Genomic DNA, 23,509 nt, shown 5'->3' on the forward strand with positions numbered 1-23,509 from the left:
AGAAAAATCAAACAGAACGGCTTGATTCATGAGAGATTAAACACACACCAGCTGAGGTAATTGGTGGCGTTGTAAAAGGCATCTCCGGCGATCCCGAAGCTGACGTTCAGTCCGTATGTCTGAGGCCGATCTCTGAAATAGGCCTGAATCAGAGCCGAGTAAGGCGGACGGGCGATGGAACGGGTTCAGAGTGTCTGCAGGGTGTGGCGTCTTCAGTCACAGGGCTGGACTTACGATACGCCACCGGCTTCCACTGAGCGTAACCCCAAACCCTGCTGCTGTTCACTGAAATGACACCCACTGTGACACCTGACACACAAAGAAAAATCATCAGGAGACACCAGACGACCACACTAATGCATTTACACGGGGCTGAAAATACGAAAACCTTTCACGTATAATATGTTTGTGTCTTCAATGTCACCTTAAAAATGGAAGGTGTGTATTCATCATCAATAGACCTGTGGACATCCACTCTTCCTGAAACCCAGAGTCTCCGACAGACTGCAGCTCCAGAGAGAATCTGGAGTAATTCACCCGCGCAGTCACACCTTCCAGAGACACACGCAGCTGAGAAGAGTTGGAGTTATGAGGAGACTCGGCCACGCTGACTCACGACCTTCTGACTCGAACGCTGAGATCTGATGACAGAGATCGGACACACGCGTGTGATTCTACAGCAGACGTCCTTTGTGTTTGTGTGTTTGTTGTGCTTCCTCTCACCTGCAGACAGAAGGTACCGTTCCTAAAGCTGGCAGCCTTGCTGTCACCTCCACAGATTGTGATCCTGTGATCTGATTGGTTCAGCTCTGACCACATGAAGTCCTGCAGCTCATACGGCGGGTAGAAACTGGACTCTGATGTGTGTTGTGGGTCTGCTGTGTTATTGACATCACTGTACTCCCACAACTGACACAAACACACACATCATGATTCAACCTCTTCATTACTCAATCAGCTTTTTCATCTCTTTTAATCATATTCCATGGTTCTATATATGTTTTTGTTCACACATAAGCCATCTATGTCTACCTGTATATTTAAACTTTGTGATAAATAATTGCATTTAAAAAGGGCTGCACAATTCTGAAGAAAAATGTGAAAACGTGATAAATAATGTGATGTACAATAATGCTTTAAGGTGACCAAATGAAAAACCGTAGACATAGATATAAGTCACATTGTTATTCCGGACTCACCCTGGTGATGATGAGAGCACTGCTGTACTGTACGCTGCTCTGTGGCTCCACCCGCAGGCTGGCTGACGAACTGCGGTTAATAAACTTCGGCCAGTTCACCTGCACTGTGGACTCAGTGCTGTTAGTGTGCACGAGCAGAAGTGATGGCGCCCCCTGGTTACAGAAGAGGAAGTGCAGGGTGTCATTCTGACCCAGTGCCCGCACGTGGACGAGATTGACTCCAGGGGGCAGTGTAGAGGGGGGCTTCAGACCAGGGGTTCACTTCTACAGAGACCTGACAAAAAATAAGATTGGCCATTTAAAAACCTTCAACCTTTTTTACTGTATTAAACAATATACAAAGGGCACACATTCACTAATAAAGACACAACATTTCTACCCAATCAAATATTTCAGAGCTTAACATTAACTGTAAAAGTGTTTATTCAATACAAAAATAATCAAAATATGTTGCCTTTTAATTGTTTTTAAATGTATTTCAACGCTCATTTTGTCTCATTTCAATTATTAGTCATCCTGAGGCCCCCTTGGAAGTCAGCTGGCCCCCCTGTTGCGAACCTTCAACCACTGCTTTAGAGAAGATTAAAAGCAGCTGGGAAAAATACAAATAAAACATTCTGGTGTGCATCTTGGGATAAAACAATGGCATAGACACATTTATAGTGGTGGTGCATTTCACAAATTAAAATATATAATTTTTTTAACTCTAAAAGGAACCTGATAATCACAAGAACCATCAATACAAAATAAACACTAAACGGCACCATGATATTACAATGAGAGAGATATTATGGTGCTTTGCTTATTTCTCTGCTTCCATCAATGCACCTTCAAGTACCATATAAAGAGCATAATACGGTAATCAAAAGTGACATATAAAGACATAAATAAAGAGAATGCCACAGCTGTATCAACATGACAAAACAAATCAAGAGAGAAATCCTGTTCATAGTTCAGTTTGACGTCACACATTTCAGCTGAAATAAACAGTGATTTAAAGAAGTGACTCTAATAATGTGCGTCTGCTGTGGGGTTATGTATGTGCGTCTAATGATATTTGTTGCTCTCAAATGCCACGTTACCTTGCGTCGAAATAAATCTCCATTTCTGATGAATCCAGAGGCATAACCGAACACTACAAACAGCAGAGAAACGACAAAACACGACATGATTGAACTGAGAACACAGATGAGGAACAGAAATCACATGTTGCTGTGTTTTTGAGTTTGTCACTGAAGTCATGTGACTGATCTGACGTCAGATTTCACTTTAAGCGCGAGACTGCTCAAAGCCACTAGAAGGGAAGCCTGCAACCTTTAGCGGCTAATGCTAATGCTAATGCCGAGGCTCAGCCGTTCAGCGGAACGCCGGCCAGATGCTTTTCTTTAATGGATGTCAATTGGGCTTGTTTGCTGTTACGCGTTCTCCAGATGGAAGAAATAAAAACCCTTTAATATAATCCTTATATAATATAATAAGAGTATCTCTCTGACACTGCTGCTGATCCAGGACCTGCTGTGACAGAGCACGAAAAGGCTTTTTTCAAAATAAAAGTCACTGCTTTACTCGTACAAAATTCAGTAGACTAATACAGACCAGTGGGTACAGTAATACATATTTATTTATTTAATACATATCAGAGGTTTAATATAAAATGTAAATATACATTAAAGTTTAGGTTAAGTGTCATATAAATACAACTTACAGTTACAATATTATCGAGTGTATCAGGAGCAAAAAGCAGCAGGGAGTAAACTCAGATAGGCTTTCACTATTTGAGATTACAAATATATTTTCTCTAATGCATTAGAAGCTGTCGCACCTTATGACCTATGTCGCCAAAAAAGATTCATGAGAAACACATAAACTGGAGCGCAAATTGAAAGAATCCCAATTAGAGAGAGTGCAAACTGATATAAAAAGACACTAAAAGCTGCAAAGGCTGAGAACCTCCGTAACCTCATAGAAACAATCAAAGGTTTTTATTTAGCACAGTTGCTAAATTAACAAATAAACAGACATCACCTGACCTGGATATCCCTCCACACATTGGCCGAAATGAATTCATGATATTTTTTACAAAATAGTAAAAACTCAACCTCAAAGTCTGTCCTATGAATTAGTACCAACCACCGCCCCAAGAGAAAGGCTTCAGTGTTTTTCACCTATAAAACAGGAAGATTTCATTAAACTTATAGCAACATCTAAACCTACAACTTGCCAAAAATGTTCTTATCTTTTCCTGTAAAGCTGTGAAAAAACATTGTGAAAAGCGATATATAAATAACATTGAATTGAATATTTCTTAAAATACAACAAGCTCTGGAAACATATATGCTTATATGATGCTACATGCTTTCTATCATGGGCGTAGCTAGCCCCACAGAAGCTCAGCACCCCTAAAACTTGGAGTAAGAAATGTTATTCTAAAAAAAATCATCTTTTACAAGGTTAAATAATGTCCAAAACATACGTGCGTCTTTTCTGGTCAGTCGTCATGGAAACGTGATCGCCCTGGCGTTTGGACCAGAGTGTCAGAGGAAGTGATGCTTTCTGAAGCGCAAGAGTGAGTCTGGTACAGTTCAGATTCATGTTCCCTTCACTGAAAGTCTTTTAGTGCCTTGCGTCGGCTCCATACATGGCTCAGGAGGACCACAGGCCAAAGCAGACTCCAGCACCTATAGCTGTGATGTCTATTGAGAAGGAGTTGCTTGAAATAATTGAACCCCAAAGGGTCATTGACAGGTTTGCCATCCTTAAAGTGCGGCGACATAGATTAACTCTCCCAAAGTAGAGCCAAATGGGGATTCAGGGGAAGTACTTTAAAGATTTCCCTCTATTTCTTTTTTTATAGCTTTACTTTCTTAGTATTTTCAAGACCTCTGTAAATTATCTGGATATTTTGGACTTTACCTTCTTTTCTTAATTTTTTTTATTTATTGATGACTTATATTGGTTTATGAAAATTCAGACTGGCGTGCGACCAGATATAGATGGCCATTTGTAAATAATTTACAGAAGGTGAATTACATTTTGTTGTCCAAGTAGCTGTTACATTGTTCAATGACAATAAAGATCTAATCTAACCAATCTGATGACTGTTGATACAGAAGGAGGAATATGGAGTTAAGGGTCAGGAAAAGAAGGTTTTGTGTTTGTTACAGGGGGCTGTCTGTGTCAACTCTCACAATTAAGCTGGTGTCCTGAAAAGGTCTCAAACCTTGTTTGTGTGTGTTAGCGACCACTCATTCAGTATTTTAGGTTTAGTTAGTTAAAACGACTCCTTTCTAACGTTCTTACTTTAAAGGGATTGCCATACAAGGAGTTCTGTTCTGCAAAAAAAGGTCTAAAAAAAGGTGTGAAGAAAAAATCTGGATTTTGGAGTTAGTTGAATCAATGTTAAAATGATTAAGTTATTTTTCAATAGACACATTTTTTGTTTTTGTGTGAAAAGAGGGTGGGTGGTGGCAGTGGGGCTCATTGGGTGCTCAGCACCCCTAAAGCTCTGACTCTAAAATCGCCCCTGCTTTCTATAAGGTAAAGGGCTGTAAGATATTGAAAAAACCATTTCTCATGAATTCTAAAATGTTTTTACATTTTTAAAAAGAGTGTCTGCTTCCCACTATATTTTACATTTACATTTAGTCATTTAGCAGACGCTTTTATCCAAAGCGACTTACAGATGAGGAAACATTGGAAGCAATTATAACAACATAGGCAACAAAATACATAAGTGCATCAAACTAGTCCATTAAAGCTCTAGCACAATATACAAAGCTAAGAATAGTGAGGTTAGTAAGGTTGTTTTTATTTTTTTTAAAGAAGGAAAGGGAAGAGAATTAGGATAAATCAATCAGCGACATGTTGACGGAAGAGATGCGTTTTAGGCGTTTTTTAAAGATGGCAACTGAGTCTGCTGATCTTGTAGCAGCTGGTAGATCATTCCACCAATGTGGAACAGATCCAGAGAAGGTACGGGAGAGCGACTTTTTTCCTTATATTTGCATTTTAAAAGCAAACCAATACTCTCTAATGTTCAAAACATTTCCTCTGACTGCAAACCTCTGAATGTAATGCTGTCAGAACCACTGAACACAATCAAATGAATCGTATTTACCAATTTTGGTTTACCACATAAGCATGGACTGATATACAATCAAAGGGGTGTTGATAATAAAGTCATTTTGCTGTTATATCGAGTTTTGTTGCTTAACAATGTACTTGTTAGATTGTTTCTAACATATTGTTCGACAAAGCACTTAAAAAACACCTATATTTGCCCTATTTGCTTTTTCCATATCCTACTGTGTATACGAACAGAAAGTAAGCCTGCCCACACAAAGTTCACTGGCACCCTTTAAACCTAAGTTTACATTCTGACTACATTCACTTTCATTTTCTCTCACCTGTACGATCACCTGTGGTCTCCGACTTGCGACTTACAATCAACCATCAGAAGTTTTAACATGTGAGTTCTGATATTTGAAATATAAACCCGAGTGTGTGTTTCTTAAACAATAGACTGTTTGTCTCTGCCATCCATTTTTGTAGAGTTTGCGGTTCTAAGCTCATGTAAGCTAGCTGGTGAGTCAGCATTATGTTTTAGTTTAATTATTAAGATTGTTATTGGGAACAATAGTAATAAATTACACCATTTATTGAGGGCATGTGATTGGTTAATAGCTTCTAAATCTATTATCTTGAAACTGATGATAATTAATCAAAGAAGTCAATATTGTTTTATATCATGCTGTAGTATTAGATTTGCTGGTTCCAGTGATTTTTGAAGCATAACCAGTCACCATATGTTTGAGTAAGTCATTTAATCCCAGGATAGTGCTTTGGTAATAAAATACTGTACGTCCGCCTGATGATTTCCTGTTTACTAGTCAGTCCAGCTCTTCAAGGAACAATGTTCGATGCAATATGCTCTTATTTACTGTATATGGATTCAGTGAGTGAACTGAAATCTAGATGTAACATATAACCCGCCCTTTAATATTTTCACCAGGTTGAGCTGTCTTACTCTTCTGCTCATGTGTCTAGGCACTTGTAAGTATTTATTATAGATGTTTACATTTTACATTGAGTCATTCAGCAGACGCTTTTATCCAAAGTGACAGAGAGTTCAAGGAACAATTGATAATACAATAGATGCTAAAACAAAGTTACTAGTTTCAACAAAAACTAAAACAATACCTGTTGAGCTCTTTTTCTCTTTCATTTGTCTGTCAAGTATTCACATGTGTTATGTGTTACGCATTTGTTTATATGAAAGTTTATTTCTGTATAGACATTAGTACTTTTAATAAAACTTTGTTTTATTTCCTCAGATTCTATCCCACTGCAGAGTAAATGTAAATGTTCTCTGCCTTGTGATGATAACCTTCAACATAAGAACATACGTTTTTTTTATATTCGTGTGACACAGAATTCAAAAATAATAATCAAAGAGAACCGTACCAAGTCTTATTTATTTCAAGAGGAAAAGTGTAATGTGATCATGCTGGATTGTTCAAAGAGGGGGGAATCGCTTCTATTAAGAATTCATTCTGCTGATGATGATGATGAATCCGATCTACTTTTTGAGAGAGAATATACAGAGCCAAGTATGGTCACAAATTATTTACAAATTCTAATTCCTAAATTTGACTAAAATGAGAGACTTTATTAACATGTTCTCATAATGATGTTGCTCACTTGGACCAATTTCCCAACAGACTGTGATCCAGAGGATAAGCCGCTCGAACGGAGTAAGTGAACCATCAGAAATGCAAAACCTTTTCAATTAAATAAAAAAACTGTTAAACAACTTATTAAGTATTTCTTTGTTTTTCCAAAAACAAATTTATGGTAACACTTTCTCTCATGTTCTCTTTATTTCTTAGGTGGTGCTAGTAAAAATGCTGTTTCTGTTGCACTGGTGTTTCTGTGCCTGTGCATCTTCCACCTAATAACATCTCAAAGATGGAGACATACAATCTGTAGATGCAGCAACGTAAAGATAAATAAATCGATTTTCATCTAAAAAACATAACTCCTCGCATTAAAACAAAGTGAAAACGTTATTTTTTTGTGACCTGATGGAATCAAGATAACATGTACATGTAAATAGTACACCAGCATGACTTGAATTTTAGCATTACTCACTTGAGCAACGAATAAGGAAGTAAATCATTTTTATTTTAATGTTTTAATAAATTATTACTTTTTTCTGTCTTTTGCATTCTTTTATTGATTCATTTATTAGTTTTTGGCACTTTATCTATTAATTAATTTATACTCAATTCTATATATTGTAAATTTTCAACCCAAAATATATAAAAACTTTATTTTTGTGAGTCGATGGCCTGCTACAGTGCCTCGGATTAACAACTTCAAATGCGATTTTCTCAAAATTTAGATTTTTTGCTCCCTTTACATCCAGAGTTTTACACTCTTGTATCTCCACCAGATATTTTCCCATCTTAACAACCCATATATCAATAAAAAGCTTAACTATTCAGCTTTCAGTTGATATAAAAATCTCAATTTCAAAAAATTGACCTATAAGACTGGTTTTGTTGTCCAGGGTCACATTTGAGGTGACACCCGAGAGATTTTCAGGCCTCCTCATGGACATCATGGTGTCTGTCAGTTTTTGTCAAGGTCAAGAAAAGTAAAGACATGCTTACATTAGTCCATCTGCGCATAGTGGTTCAGTTACATTTTTAAAAGCGACGAGAATGCTTTATGTGAGAAAAACAAACTAAAATACAGACTTTAATGGATATATTCTTCTCCGTCTTGTCAATGTATGGCATGCGTTCACGAGAGCACTTCCACGCATGTGCCTTCGGTTGAGCAAAAAAGCACAAGTCTTCCTCAATATCGAAACCAGCATAATTTTGTTGCGCTTTTATTTGTTTTCATACATAAATCATTCTCATTGCTTAAAAACAATTCAGTTGAGCCACTGAGCAGATGGACCAATTTAACCATGTCTTTAACTTTTCTTGACATTGACAACAACTATAACCACGATGTCTATGAGGAGGCCATGATATCTCAGCTAAATTCACCTAATATAGCTTTATTTGTGTTCCGAAGACGCTGGGAGATCTCAAAACATGTTGAACGTCATTGTGTGTGAGTAAAAGATCACACAAATTCGATTTTGGTATGAAACAAGTCTTTAATTCTTTCTGCTAGACAGATTAACCTCTCTCTGCTTGGACAGAATGGATTGTTTGAAAAAAGTAAAGGACTGTTTATTTGAGCTTTTCTAATCATTCTTCAAAAAATACTTCACATAAAGGCTATAAGGAAGTAACAAGAATATTTAATGGACTGTGTATTTTAACTATTATATCAACAGTATATGTAAACTATTATTAACTGTTGCAGACAGATGAACTGCTATTAAATACAATATAGATCACATCTGTTAGTAAACGAGCAGTGTTTTCTTTTTATGAAATGCTCTGTATTTAAAAGTAAATATTTAAAACATAAAAGCCCAAAACCAGACCAGATGCAGTGCTTAAATATGTGCACAAAGCATGATGCTGTTCTGGTAAGGAAGTGGAAAAATGTTGTGGTTGGTACAGCCTCTCTTCGTTGTAAGTCTGAACAATCAGAAAAAATGTATAGATTCATTTTCTTCTGCGTGCTTTCTTACGGATGTCTTTTCCATATCACTTACAGTGGTAAATATATTTTAATTCAAATATATCCTAAATAAATTAACTTTAAACTTTGATTGCACTGTAAATTCCTTATTTCAAACACATCTTAAATAGGGTTTTTTGTCTGTGTATAGCCTATGTCAATCACATACTGTATGTCTTTAGATGTTTCAGAACAGGATTTGTCCAATCTGTTAGTAGTAAAGCTGGGAGAAAACATCACTCTGCAATGCAACATGACAAACAGATATGAAATCGCCTGGTATCACCTGAATTCTGAACATCCCAAACTGCTGATTTCTGCAGAGAAGGACAGCATACCCGAGAGAAAACTTTTAATCAACTACAATCAAAACAAAAAGCGTCTGAAATTAAAAGTAAACCCAGACAGTGGGATCCCAGTGGTCAGTCTGTTTATCTCTGAAGTAACACAGTCAGATTTGGGACTTTATTTCTGTGGAACAAAATCTGTCACTCCAGAGATGCACTTTGACAAAGCCATCCGACTACAAACTAACGGTTGGTTTCTTTTAAGATTTAAGTTTTGTTCACAATGACTTAAATACTTTGTTCTGTGACATGTATAGGGTTTAGATAGTTTGAGACTAATCATTTTAGCTTAATTTTATTCAAATATTTTCAGAAAACCTGATGCACAGAGAAGAAAACCGTGACCCCGTCAGAGAACTCAGAACAGAGGCGGTTGAGACCACAGGTATAAGCATATTCTTGCGTCTGTCGCATGTTGAATTTGTAATGAAGCCTCGGATATCACTATAACAGTAAGACTCTCTCTCTATCTCTCTCTCCCTCTCTCTCTCTCAGATGATGTTCTGACGGTGAAAGAGCGAGTCTTGATGTTTGGTGGTGTTGGATTGGCTATTGTGATATTTTTCCTGGCAACAGTCGCTGCAGGTGGAATAATTCATCATCGCGGCTGGCAGAAAGGCTGGACCGCAGGGAAAGATGCTGTGGCTCTCAGCTCAGATTAAACCATGAACAGCTAATCTATACATTTATGTGCTTTATTTCACTATTCAACTCTTCAAGCTTCATATTTCAAGTAAAATGTGTTCAGTACTGCAGTAGGTAAACAACCATTTTGTCCATGAACTATAAACAATAATGATAGATTAACTAGGCCATGTTTACAAGTAGGAAAAGGAAATTTTAAAGGAAAAATGAACAACAGGAAAGAAACAGACATACGTTTTTAAACATCTAGAAAGTAGACGCTTCAAGGTTAGTCAGGAAGATTTGAAAAAGGTTTTTTGAAGGTTGTGATGTATTCAGAAGCTTGAACGGATGAACAGAGCGGGTGAAACTCTTTTACATTATTGCTCACGTCACATGCTTCTGTACTTGATCTTAGATGTTTACAAATGCAATATCATCACATAAATGTCAATCCTTTTACATAGGCCTATACTGTATAGCTTTCCAATCCAGCATCAGCATTAACTTTAAAATGTATGTCACCTATCTTTTGTTTATCATATAAAACTTGATTAAATAAAAAGATATGTCAAAAAAGATCTGCATTCCTTCAGATACAAAATGTTTGCCACAACAGCATGTCCCACCACACTTTCAATGAACTAGATTTCAGCGCTTGTCACGCCCTAGCCAGTCATTATTTCCTGAATGACTGCATTTAACTGACTGCAGCTAAAACCACACAATGCACATTACCACATGATTTCATACAGACATACAGAACTAGAATGACTTGCCCGCCAACACATTCACTTTTCTATACATGTCAGTGGGAAGAGAATAAAAAGAATGAAAACTATCCAGATGGCACAGGTACACCTGTAAGATGTCTGCTAAAGATCTAGAGATCTGGAAACATCTGCTGTGTACAAAAATCTGCTAAACATCTTAGAAAGAGCTGTTGTACGTCCATTCTAAATCATATACATCTTCTAGAGGTCTATATGACATCTGACAGCAGACGTAGGGCAGATAAGCAAACAGCATCTGTCTTGCAGATGAAAATGCACGTGTGCTATCAGGGTAGTTGACCCTGTGGCTGATACAGCATAGTGTCAAGTGTTAATGAGTAAGAATATTATGTTAAAGGGAACCCGGTGTATAGAGAGATGTGTGGCTTAATGTGTTGTAATAGCCTTACACTTCAAGCATTTGCCGTTAGAAACACATCAAATATTTTCAATTCTTAAAACAATCCTAAATGTAAAACTCATATTAACCTGAGGAGGCCGCCATGTTCTTCTTCAATGACGTAAACTGGTTGCACACACAGCTAGACAACCAAACTAAACACAGACACACTAACCAGTTCTTCAGTAAATAAAAGGTTCTCTAGGATAATATATACAGTATATATATATAATAATGCTCAAATAAAGACGCTATTTGGTGTATTTTCATACATTTTAATATTGTTTGTAAGAAACAATACAAACACGCATATTAATAACCAAAATCATTTCAAATGTATTATATACATGATGTTTTAGCCATTATACAATGCATTTATCCAGATTTAGACTCTTTGATGTTGATTTATTATTATCTGTAGCTTAATGTCATTGTCTTCTCTCTCTCTCTCTCTCTCTCTCTCTCTCTCTCTCGGTCATTAGCTGACCGGGTCTAATATTCACTTGTGCGCTAATACAGAATAAATAACCAAATCGCAAGCATCTTATTATTGTGTTTATCAGTATATTCTCATAATGATTATGGTGGATGCTGATGTTTTAAATGTCTTAAAGGTGATAGTTTAATGCATGTTTACCTTGAACAGACACTTACTGATACTGAACGCGTTCTTCTTTTACGGCAGGCTGTCTTGTGTCAAGAGGACATACCGCCACCTACTGTCCCTGTGTGTTTATATTTCTGATCTTATGTTTGACGTGTCATATTTTACTGTTATATATGGAAACGTGTGTGTGCTTTACTGTTGCCAAAGAGAACATGTTTATGTTGCAATCCTTTGACATCACAGAATTTTTTTTAAAGTTTATGAATACTTTGACAGTTACACTGTTTTTTTATTTCACAATTATAAAGTCAATGCCATTGTTCATATATTATGCCACAGATCACTCTATAACCAATGATCCTTTTAATTAATTACAAATCAATTTTTTTTGTCTTATCTTAATTAAACGTTTTAGAAATTACGTTTACAAACGCAATAAACTGAACTTCAGAACATGCGCTGTGTCTCCACCTGGAGGTCTCGCGGTGTCACTGCAGCCGCTCCCGGAAGCAACAGCCATCATGTTTGTAATATTGTTTCAAAATATATCAATCATACAATACTTATAACATAATGAAAAATAACATGTTATCACATTTGTAATAAATCACATCTTAGACTAAAATAAAACAAGAAAATGAAGAAGCGGCCGCCTATCAGTTAAAATGCAAATCTATTCAGCGTCATGCGACGCTGCGCAGAGCAATCAGCGTATGACACTGTAGTACCGCGAGGGCGTTTCCTGAGGACGCATAGAAGCCTGATCTCGCGGGAACTGCGGTTTATACGCTCATTGATCTGCGCATCGCCGCATGAAGTCGAACACACCTTCTGTCATGGCGTCGGTAACTTTTCGCGACTGTTTTCTGTGTGTTTCTGCGTTTATTAGCTTCGTCTTTGTGTTCGTCACAGGCGCTGATTTTGTTCGTTTTGTGTCGTTTCGCGCTATCTATCATAACCTGAGCGGGGGCGCGCTTCAGTGTCGAGGTGAGCGAGCACTATTCAACTGAAACTTTCATACATTCATTTCTGAGCCTGTTATTTACATTTATGTTATGAACGTCACGTGCACGATACTAAAGGGCATTTATATCAGCAGATTTTAATACATTAATATTTAGTGTGAAACTTTGCAGCGTTCATGATGTGTGTAGGTGCTCAAGTACTGCAAGTACTTTAAAAGTGTCAGGTCTGTTTTAGTAAATGTTACTAAACTGTAGATAAGCGCTCGTGCTTTACTGTTGTACACAGATGTGTTTGTGTTGCTCAGAACATTAAACATCAGGACGGATGTTGAGCCGAAGCGTGCGCGGTCATTACGTCATGTGCGCGCGCTGCGCATACAGCCCGGCTAGCTCAGTCGGTAGAGCATGAGACTCTTAATCTCAGGGTCGTGGGTTCGAGCCCCACGTTGGGCGTCAAATGTTTTCTCACTCTTTTCTCTTTCCGTGTGTCCTTAGAGTCTGTGACGTGGTCTGTGGCTCTGCGTGACGGGGATGTTTTACGGGCTGTAGGTGTGGATGTTCTCCTTCTGGTCCTCTTCAGCGTTCAGCACAGTCTGTTGGCATGGGGTCCAGTGAAGAGAGCGTGTCAGGACCTGCTGGGGGTTTTAAACAGAACCATGTACTGCTTCACCACTGCTCTGGCACTGCAGGTGACTGAGAGATTCACTTTACAACTTAAATTCACGGCATAATGGAAGATATAATGCACATGGAAGATTTAACCCCATTATTATTTATTTAAACACAATGGCTGCGTCCAAAATCGCCTTCTTCCATACTATATAGTGACACTAGAAAATGAGTTTGAGTCATGAATAGTATGTCCGATGCAAAAATACAATAGTATGCAAAAAACAGTAGGCGGAAAAGTTAGATTTTGTGCCTTTTTCTCATCCGTAGCGAGATATTTACAAGCGTTTGGACAATTCAGAGACACCGTACAAACCAGCACCAAATACAAAAAAATGAATTAAAAAAGAATTAAAATAATGAATAAGCAGCCAATCTGTAATCGTGTAAATATGTTGTGATATTTTTGTGTTCAGGTGTTGATGCGATGTTGGCAGCCGGTCACCAGCGCCCCCTGTCTGTGGTCGGTGCACAACACCAGCTGGGATATTTATTTCCCTCTCATCTGTTTTATTTTACACTTTCTGTGCTGGGCGATCATCTGCAGTATTCTCCTTATATTTGATTATCCAGAGTTACTGGGCATCAAACAGGTACCGCACATCTGCATATATAACCACATTAATACGGCTGCACTGTTCCCTCGAGACTCATGAGTGTGTGATGTGTGTGTGTGTCAGGTGTATTACGAGTGTTTGGGTCTGGGTGATCCTCTCTCTTTAAAGTCTCCACGTGCCCAGCGGCTCTTCGCTCACCTGAGACATCCCGTCTGTGTGGAGCTGCTGGCGGTTCTTTGGGTTCTTCCCACGTTTCCTCTGGATCGTCTCCTGCTGGCCGTTTATCTGTCCGTATATCTGATGGCGGCTCACTCTCTGGACACACAGGACTGTACATATCTCAACCGACAGCTGCAGACCAAACTGAAACTCTTCTGCGCTCCGCTAGAGGACAACGGTCAGAGTAATAACAGCATCAACAAACAAGACTAAACCAATCAAGTGTTACGCTCATCACTAGTCCAGACAGTTGATGTGCCTTATACGGTCAATTTGATTAAAATCATCAGCAATCTTTTTTCAGTTTAGTCTTTATTATCGTAATATGTTTACAGTTTCTTGTAGGTACGTACAACTTTACGTTTTAATACCTACATAAAGTCTGCTGGTGCAAATTATATTTCATTGTGTAAAGGTTCTCTTTTCTTTAAAGAATTGGAAACGACGGATGATTTTGGACTAGTTTAAATTAGTTTCATATCATTTATGCGAAAAATGACGTGATTGTCTTGATGAATTAGCCTTTAAACTTGCAGAAACTGAAATGAAGAATCTGTTTAGAAAAAGTGTTTATAGCCACAGCTAGTTCTCAGCATGCATACTGTACTTCATCACACTGAAACTGTAGTTTGTTGGTGATGTTAAAGTTAGCTTGTATGTTGTAGCTAATGCTGTCATTGTTACCATAGACCTCTTCAGTGCACACTTTGGGCTGGTTTCCCATACAGGGCTTAAGACTAGTCCTAGACTAAAATACATTTAAGAGCTGTCCAAACAGAAAACAACTTGCATGGACATATCTTAAAATACATCACCTTTGTGTTGTCATAAAATGCACACAAGTAATGTTTTTAATAAGGCACGTTTCTTAAAATCAATGAAACTAATGCCTAGTCCTGGCTTTAACTAATCCCTGTGCGGGAAACCCAAACTCATTCTTTACAAACACCTGTAAAATGCATCAGAGTTTCTTGTATTTATGATTTGAGATGTAAGATTGGAGTGTTGACAGTATTTGTAGTCTTCGTGTTTTCTTGAGACAATGACTAAGAGAATAGATCGAGCAGCAGCACACGGAGAATGTTTTATAGAAAAGGGAAACTGTCTCTTATGATCAGTCATGTATTTTAAATCTGTAGGTGATGAGGAGGGCAGGTCATGAGGTTAAACTGCTTTATTCAGAGTCATTAAGAACACACGCACACACCTGAACCATGAGCAGCTAGATCACACATATACAGAAATAAATTAAATATTTTATATTTTTATAGGTCAAGAGTATTTTTGACTTTTAAAACAGTTTTTATACATTCAGGCTTGTTTTGATGTCATGTCAATAACTGGTATTAAAGTTGAGTATTATTGTTTTTGGGGTAAACATGTGTTCTAGATTAGAGAGGCTTTGACAAATAACCATGTGTCATAACTACTGGAAAATGTGCCTGTGTTTTTGTGTTATTATGAATACAGCTTGAAAAATGTGTGTACTTGAATACAAAGTCACTTAATGCCGAATGTATTTTTACATGATTATAAAACATTGCTTTTTCAGAACTTGTAAGGTTTTTCGTTTTTTACATCACAGCCGGAAATAAATATATAGATTTCACCGCTTTATGATTTTATGTTACAATTTACACTTTATTTTCTAATTGCATTTGTTGTTGCAGTGTTGTTTTTACGTATTTTTATAGTTTGACTTACGTTAGCCGTTAATGTAGATGAACAAAGTTAAATAAATAAAATGCTGAAATACAGTAACATGAGTTAAATTTAAATAGTATTATATATAATTGAACTACTTTGAAAAGTAGTAGTAAAGTCAACAAATAAAACATGTTGTGAGGCGCTTCATTTTACAAATAACAAATCTTCAGTCATGTCTCGGTTAGTCATCATAAAGAAAGTAGTAGTTGAGTTAATGCTGATGGGATGTGATGTGTGTTATCTAAGCGTTGACATTTAATTCCCGTCACCTGGTGTAACTCGGCTCTGGAGTCAGAGGATCTTGAGAGACGGAGGGCAGCAGACGGAGGTCTTAGTTAAATATCTTAAGTCAGTGTGGTGTGTGCGCCTGTCTTCTGATGGAATTTAATGTAATTATGGGATTACAGTCACGCACAAACGCTCCGATGCACAGGGCACAAACACTTGGAAAGAATGGAAAGATGAGAAAAACTTGATTCCAGTGAATCAGGAATCCAAACCTCCAACAACATCACATTACAAGGTAAAGCCGTTTTCCTTAAATGACAGTTTGTGTCAAGTATTATCTCTTGATAATTGTTTTAGAAACATTTATGCAAGTTAATTTTTTATTTTTAATAAGAACAAGACCTGTTAAAGTGATGGTTCAGACAAAAATATCTGTCATAATTTATTTCTCTGATGTGTTTGTAAATCTGTACGGGACTTTCTTCATTTTGAGAAATGTCTCAGTGGTTTCGTGTTCATTCAATGGAAGTCAATGTTGTTTGGTTAACATTCTTCAAAATGTATTATTTTGTGTTCTAAAGAAAGAAACTCATGCAGGTTTGACATGACATGGGGATAAACAATGACAGAATTCTAATGTTTGGCCAAAGTGTTGTAACAGATGTACATTGCATTTACATTTATGCAATTGGCAGATGCTTTTAACACATTGTATTATTTTATACATTTGTTTCTAAGTATGTGCAGTCCCTGGGATCAAAACCATGTCAATTGCCGTCTGTGGTGATATTGCTCTAACCCCTGAGCTACTGGAAAGCATTGTGTTGTATTTGTTTTGACAGGTTTAGCCAGGAGTAAATTGTGCTTCTTCAAAAGAACATCACCAGTAAAATGTCACTGTCCGCCCTACCGGAATGGAAACAGCTTCTTTTAGAGCGAAAGCGGCGAGATGAAGAGGACAGAGAGAGAAGAGAGAGGGAGGAGGAGGAGAGGCTGGCCAGCATGCCGGCCTGGAAGCGAGAGATTATCAAGAGAAGGAATGCAAAGCAGGATGGAGAGAGAGAGAGGGAGAGAGAAAAAGATAAAGGAGAACATACTCCCGATGTCTCGGCCATCATAGAGGAGGTCATCATTACAGAGCAGGCCAACAGTAAACTAAACCCTGGAACTCCAAATCAGTTATCCAAAGAAACAACGAGCTCCATCCAACAGAACCCTTTCATCTGTTCTGAGAACAGCTGGAGGAGAGACAACAGACAACAGACAAACAACTATACAGTGAGAGGAAGGAATGGAGAAATGGAGCAAGAAGCAAGCAGAGGTAAGGACAGAGAGTTTTGGAAAGATAGAGATATGAGGATGTGCAGCACATCTCTCTTTTATCCCGTCACAGGTCTCCGCACCATCAAGGCCAACAATATCATCATCATTGAGAAAGAGAAAAGCAACAAGGAAAGACTGGAAAGGAGAGAGAGTGCTCGAGAGGAGGTACACAGGGAGGAGAAGAGGATGAGGATGGATTTGAGGGAGTTTCTGGCGGGAGGAGGAAGTGTCACAGAGATCAGAGCGTCGGAGGTACTGATCATCAAACCTCTCATTACAGATGACACAGGGGAAGGAGATATTCCTGAGGTTCAGGAGAGAGTAAGCAGCAGAGAACGGTTAGAGAAAGAGAGGATATGGAGAAAAGAGAGAGACATCGAGAGAGATGAAATAACGCAAACAAACCACAAGAATGAAGTTGAGTGTGCCGGTCGAGTCAGTCAGCTGCTCAGTAAGTTCGGTGAGCTCCCCAAACCCCCAATGCGTTCCAAGAGCACGGACTGCTTCGGCCAGTTAGGTAAGAACCGAGCCAGATACAGCACAGGAGACCTGCACGTGCAGGAGGACGAGGATACACGGCCGACATTCAGAGGTGTTCCCAAACGCTCCTTCAGCTTCTCAGACCGTACGGTGTGTCACCAGGACAACGGTGTTTGTGAGGAAGAGCTGGAGTTTAAGGTGGTGGAGAGGACGTACTCGGATCGCAGGGTCAAGCGGTCTGCGATGGTCACGGGTATAGACCAATCTGAGAGTGAAGCGAGGGTTACAAGGCGATGGGGTCGACCGAGACGTGATGATGAGGGGGTGATGCTTGAAAAGAGACAGAAAGAGAGGAATCAGACGGTTTGTAAAGAGACTGACGGAGAGGAGGGCTTCACTGTGGCCTCCGTCAAAAACCCTGAAGGCGTTGCATTCGCCCGACGAGTTCAAATCAAACGGGAAAGAAGAGAAAACAGCTCAGAAAGAGAGAACAGAAGAGTGAGAGAGGAAAAGATAGATAAAGGGATACAAACAGTCAAGAAGCAAAACAAATTGGAAGGACAGAAGCAAATAGATTCTAAGAGGACATGGAATCAGGATGGAATGAATGTGGTTACAGTTTTAAAACAATCACTCAACCCCTCAAATGACTACACAGATTACAACACCGCTACAGATGCCCAATGCCAAGTCACCACTCAGTCAGAGGACGACAGTCTCAAGTCTTCTGCTTTTACTGCCCAAGAGACAGAAGATCTGCACTGCAGGACAGAAAAAGTCAGAGACCTCAACAAGCCGTTTTCATGTGGAGATCCAAACATGACCTCCGGTGAGATGAACCAGCACACTGCTCACACCACTGTTCCCATGACTCGCCAACAAGATCAGAATATTTCAAAACAAGCCACAGACAACAGTCACTTCACTTCACACATTTCCCAACAGCCTGGTACATTGAGTCAAAACAAACCCTGTGCCCAGGAGGAGGTAACCATCCCCACAACAGTGTTTTATGGAGTTGACGTATCAGCAATAAGAAAGACAAGTCTTGACAAGATTAGAGATGGACAAGGCGGAGCAGGGGTAGAGAGGAGAGGAAGCTGGAAGGTTGGACGACCTTTGACCCGAGTGGAGTCTCTGAGAGAACGACTCCGTCAGCAAGAGGAGATGCAGAGAGGAGGGAAGACTGAAGTGATGGACGGCACTGAAGCAGAAGGAACCGTGAGAGAAGTGACGGCAATTCAACAGGAAGCAACCACACTGCAGACTCTCAGACTGTTTGACGTCACACAGGAAGTTACTATGGCAAAGTCAAGCCCTCAATTTCCTGTTCCTGTTTCTCTGTCGCACTTGCAGTCGGCCTCGACAGAAGGAGAAGTCGGGGAGATCACCAGGGATGAATGTGAGAGTGATCTCTACCGCGGGGAGAAAGAGCCAGCTCACCATGTAGAGGAGTTTGGATCACACAGTATTTGGAGACGACAGGACTTTGATGTGGAAGACGACAAAAAAGAGAGAGAGTTGTTAGAAGACGAATATCTTCCTCCCTCTTTTTCTCCCTCTCCGCCTCTTTCAGACTCGCTAGACGAAATGAGTCGGATCTATAACCTAAAAGCGGTGGGCTCCAGGACTGCGTTGTGTATAAGTGAACGTAAAGGGGATATTTCCCCGCACGGCAAATACAACCCCATCAGAACCGCGCAGTCACCGGACATCCTGCCAGAGACTACCAAACTGTGGAATGGTGGAACAGCAAGAAATGTTGATAAAACAGAGACGGCGGAGTCCACAGGTGCACAGATTGTACAACGTCAAGTGGAACGGCTGCAGTTGAAGGAACAGGAAGGAGCATGTCGGTCCCAAAACGACAGAGAACAGGAGGCTAAGACAGCTGAAGGCCAGAAGAGACCTGACATACTCAAAGAGACACCAAAACCTCAAGTCCAACAAAAATCCCAAAGGCCACAACCTAAACCCCAGCAGCTCAAATCCTTCACAGTCAACGCCCGGAATGCCCAAGCAACAGAAAACCCTTCAAGATCACCAGAACAAGGCAACTGTCCGTCATCTTCTCCCTCTACAACTCCCACCCATCCTCTCTTTTCCATTAGGAGCGCCTCAGGTGGACCAGGTAAGAGGGGAACTACCATCACCATCACTCCCAGGAGATCTGCTACAGTGACCCCATCTGTAGGCACCTCGACAGGACCCTCAGGAACTCCCTCAAGAGGGGCGCCTCAGGGCCAGACACCCACCACGAACATCAGTGGCAACAGAGAAGCAAACAAAAAGAGATATCCAACAGCGGAAGAGATCGAGGTGATCGGTGGATATCAGAGTCTGGAGCGCTCGTGTTTGGTGAAGAGCAAAGGATCACCGAAACCGGTGAGTGAATGCATCTGGCTCATTTCTCAGCTAGTAGTATTTTTGATGGTGTGATAATATTTGAGTTGGGTTTTTATTCTGATAATGACCGAGACAAGAATTACACGGTGTGATCTTTCATTCGTCAGCCAGAATATCTCTGTCCTCGGGGTGTTAAACCTGGATTAGGTTTATCTCTCACGCCATCACACGTCACCCATGAACACACACCGCCTCTCTGTGTGTAAACTAAGACATTCAACGGCTGGATATTAAAAACAAGAAACTGTTACTTCTAGTTCTGTGAATAGATTGAGGTGTATATGATCAGTATTAATTCTCATACAGTTGAATGTGTCAGCGTGGTGTTTAAGTTTGTATGACGGCAGCTCGTGAAGCTGTAGATGATGTGATTCCGATCATGATTCTTCTTGACGTCCCCAAGTACAGAAACCACAAGCGTCTGTCTGGGGTTTGAGTGTCACACGCAGGCCTGAAAACAGTCTCTTCTGGAAACACATCCGTAGCTCAGAGTTTGCATTCGTAGGTTTTTGTTTGGAGTGTCGTCTTCTAGTCAATCAAATCTCAGCAGAAAGAGAAATAAAGAGGGTAAAACAGAATTTGGCAGCATTCTACTGTTCGATTTTCAGATTGAACTGGATTACAAATGCTATCGATCTCTGGTTCAGTTTTGCACAGATTTTAAGACGATGCAATATTTCCTATGTACATTTACAGCACGGCCTGCATGTGTTGTGTTTATTAAAGTGGACTCTCTGAACATCATTTTATTAAATCTACAGTTATTATGTAGCAGCTCTAAAATGAAGATCATAAACTATTAGTGGATTAGTTTGCATGTTTCAGTGGTCTCGTGACAGCTCTTTGGCTACTTCCTCCTCACAGTCGTCTCACTTCCTGTGACATACACACGAAGATATAAAAGCAGTTCAACACTAGTTTACTTGTAAATGGAAACAATATCACACGTGAAGTTTCAATGTTTTTTGTTTTTCTAAGCCTCTCAAGAGTGATTCTATAATTCTGAGGTCTTTTACCCCTCTGATTCTTCCTCTGATAGCTTCACACATGTTGAGTTGATTTATCGGGTCTTAAACTGAGATCACATCTGTTGACTTCTCTCTGCTGTGTGCATACTATTGTTTGAAATGAGCATGTGAATGAGTATTATATATGCTAAATATATGATATATGATAAAGGGTTTAATTGTCACTTGACATGTTTACATAGTACATTTAATTCATCGAGGCCTAATTATCAGTTTAATGTTTCTGTTCCATGTTTTAACTTTTGTAAGTCTGATCAAATGAGTGTTAAGGACACCACTGTAATTGCATCCGTTTGATCTGTTACTCTGAAAACAGAATGCATTGTGGGATACAGTGGTTGTGTCCTGTTTTACTTAGGCAAATAATTCAATGTAGTTATTCAGTAAACATGCGTCTTACATCAGAAAGAGTAAGAGTAGAAGTCTCCTGACGTCTTGATCTTAATCTCTCACAGGGGTCCGTTCATTCTACACCATGAATCTGATAGACTGATTCAGTTTGATTGACTGCACAATAAAAACAACACGATAACGGAGTTTTCTGATTGTGCGAATGAACGTCTCAGTTATGAACTAGTGAGCGAGTTTATTTGACTGGATCTCTGTGTCTCTGGTTCAGGTGAATGTGTGTTTCGATGACATCCAGCTGGAGAGAGTTTGTGAGTATCCCTCAGAAGACTTTACTCTTGAACCTCATTCCTTCACTCCTCACCTTGGGTCAGAGGACGGGAGGTGTGGGGGGGATCAGGAGGAAGATGAGGATGAGGAGAACACGTCCCGCAGTGATATGAGTGTGAACGCAGGAAGACTTCGATGCCTCAGAGTGGGTCAGTGCTTTATCAATCACATCCTCACAAACAAACAAACAGCAGGCCGGATCCAATACATTTCGTTTAAGTACATTTATTTGATCTTTGCCTTGTAAGCAAACATTATTCTCATCTATCAAATAAATGTTTCTTTCTTAATGACTGTAATTTATAATATGAACTTTAATAATAATATGTTTTTGTTAATAATTGATAAGAATCGTTAGTTCTTTTAGATATGAAATATGTGATTTTGATTTCAAAACATTGACATTATTTTTGTTTCTCTCTCTGTTTCAGATGAATCCTGTAAACTTTAACTTTCTGTCTCCATGATGAACAATTAAAACCTTAAGCTTTTATATTTGTTTCACTTCCAGAAACTGTGAGGAAGTATAATAATGCTAAATGTTTTTAAAGAGGTAGTTTTGTTTATGGAGAATCAAAGAGACTTTACAAGTATGTAAATGAGATGATTTTAAAAGCAAGATTATTTAAACTGTTGAGTTGTAAAAAGCTGAAAAGAATCTTTGTGTTACTGTTATAGATGTTAATCTCAGGTCCTGATGGTTTAAAGAGTTTTATGAATATCTGTGCATGTGTGGAGACAAAATATGATTTACCTTCTTGTGTTACAGGAGTCTTCTGTTATTTATAAATGAAATAAACCCTTCAGCTTCTTATCTGAGCAAAGAAGGACGGGACATGTGTCACTTCTTGTGAATGTATGATTATGATTAATAAAACGTCAAGACTCCTACAGTGTGTGTTTTATATCAAAAACATTAAGTGTTGTGTTTGTTTAATCAGATTCCTCCACAGGTTCACAGCAGAACACAGAGATATTACACATTGTCCATCTGTCTCTTTTAAATCAATTCGTGTTTCTGTTCATATGATCGGTGCTTTATACCACAATGAAGTTTTTAGGTAAGTGTGGTTTCCTCAGCTATGATAGTTTAATGATGAAATAACGTCTTATCAGCAAAATCAGTGCGCAGTCATATAAAAGATGTCTAATATCAGTTTAGACTTTTCCCAACAGATTTCCCTTTAAATGATCCCCACAGACATTGGGAATAACCTCCAGAAGGTTTGTTTTTAATTACTTTATTAGTGATGTAACAACAAAATTCAAGATATAGACTCAAAAAACAGCTTACAAATGAATAAAGTGTACCTGTAGATCTGAGTGTATATATAGTGCGAATATATCTGTGTAGTTTAGTGTTTGATTTGCTAGAGGGTTCAAATGGCTTTTTCATAATCTGTGATAAAAAATTTGTGTGATTGCGTTTATTTAATATTTAAATTAAAAACCGATGAGGTGTAAATATGGTGTGTTGTCAAAATGAAATACAATATGTATTTATTAGGGTTTAAAACACATTCGTGTTTGTCTTCCGATCTTACCTGCATTGTGGCCTCGTGACTGTCTTGAGCTTTTCATCAAACACTCACGACACTATATAACAATATAACAAACACTATATTGACGACTGTAGCGATATTAAACAG

The 23,509-nt window shown here is 38.8% G+C and overlaps 4 protein-coding genes and 1 long non-coding RNA gene across 6 annotated transcripts in view; 4 read left to right on the forward strand and 1 right to left on the reverse strand.

Moving 5' to 3' along the window:
* Positions 1-2,422, reverse strand: part of glmp (glycosylated lysosomal membrane protein) — a gene marked incomplete at its 3' end in the record, with an annotated part of 3,678 nt that extends 1,256 nt beyond the window's left edge. Inside the window, 10 exon segments of the mRNA XM_079485009.1 lie at positions 45-178; positions 181-291; positions 294-309; positions 425-480; positions 483-593; positions 596-641; positions 724-909; positions 1,200-1,454; positions 1,456-1,473; positions 2,282-2,422. Of these exon segments, the coding sequence (XP_079341135.1) occupies positions 45-178; positions 181-291; positions 294-309; positions 425-480; positions 483-593; positions 596-641; positions 724-909; positions 1,200-1,454; positions 1,456-1,473; positions 2,282-2,368 (1,020 nt within the window). The 5' untranslated portion in view covers positions 2,369-2,422.
* Positions 2,423-5,587: 3,165 nt separating this feature from the next.
* Positions 5,588-7,418, forward strand: LOC306910712. The gene is made up of 5 exons (XR_013788190.1): positions 5,588-5,667; positions 6,211-6,251; positions 6,533-6,808; positions 6,920-6,952; positions 7,088-7,418. It is a non-coding gene; the product is annotated as an uncharacterized lncRNA (long non-coding RNA).
* Positions 7,419-8,803: 1,385 nt separating this feature from the next.
* LOC306910846 (uncharacterized protein) lies at positions 8,804-10,393 on the forward strand. Its single transcript, XM_079485709.1, has 4 exons — positions 8,804-8,887; positions 9,032-9,385; positions 9,510-9,581; positions 9,692-10,393. Exons 1-4 carry the CDS (start codon positions 8,824-8,826, stop codon positions 9,856-9,858), a joined length of 657 nt encoding a protein of 218 aa, XP_079341835.1. The 5' UTR covers positions 8,804-8,823; the 3' UTR covers positions 9,859-10,393.
* Positions 10,394-12,299: 1,906 nt separating this feature from the next.
* On the forward strand, positions 12,300-15,618 carry nrm (nurim). The gene is made up of 4 exons (XM_079484233.1): positions 12,300-12,587; positions 13,061-13,254; positions 13,651-13,827; positions 13,915-15,618. The coding sequence occupies exons 1-4, from the start codon at positions 12,413-12,415 to the stop codon at positions 14,221-14,223; spliced, it is 855 nt and encodes a 284-aa protein (XP_079340359.1). The 5' UTR covers positions 12,300-12,412; the 3' UTR covers positions 14,224-15,618.
* Positions 15,619-16,001: 383 nt separating this feature from the next.
* Positions 16,002-22,749, forward strand: ppp1r18 (protein phosphatase 1, regulatory subunit 18). 2 transcript variants are annotated; one of them, XM_079484679.1, is made up of 5 exons: positions 16,002-16,240; positions 16,788-17,266; positions 17,339-20,133; positions 21,802-22,009; positions 22,292-22,749. In XM_079484679.1, exons 2-5 carry the CDS (start codon positions 16,837-16,839, stop codon positions 22,309-22,311), a joined length of 3,453 nt encoding a protein of 1,150 aa, XP_079340805.1. In that variant the 5' UTR covers positions 16,002-16,240; positions 16,788-16,836; the 3' UTR covers positions 22,312-22,749. The 2 variants fall into 2 exon arrangements, with proteins under 2 accessions (XP_079340805.1, XP_079340804.1); XM_079484678.1 differs by having other exon boundaries at positions 16,788-20,133.
* Positions 22,750-23,509: the final 760 nt, after the last annotated feature.

Source organism: Barbatula barbatula, assembly GCF_947034865.1.
Source record: "Barbatula barbatula genome assembly, chromosome: 21".
Taxonomy (NCBI): domain Eukaryota; kingdom Metazoa; phylum Chordata; class Actinopteri; order Cypriniformes; family Nemacheilidae; genus Barbatula; species Barbatula barbatula.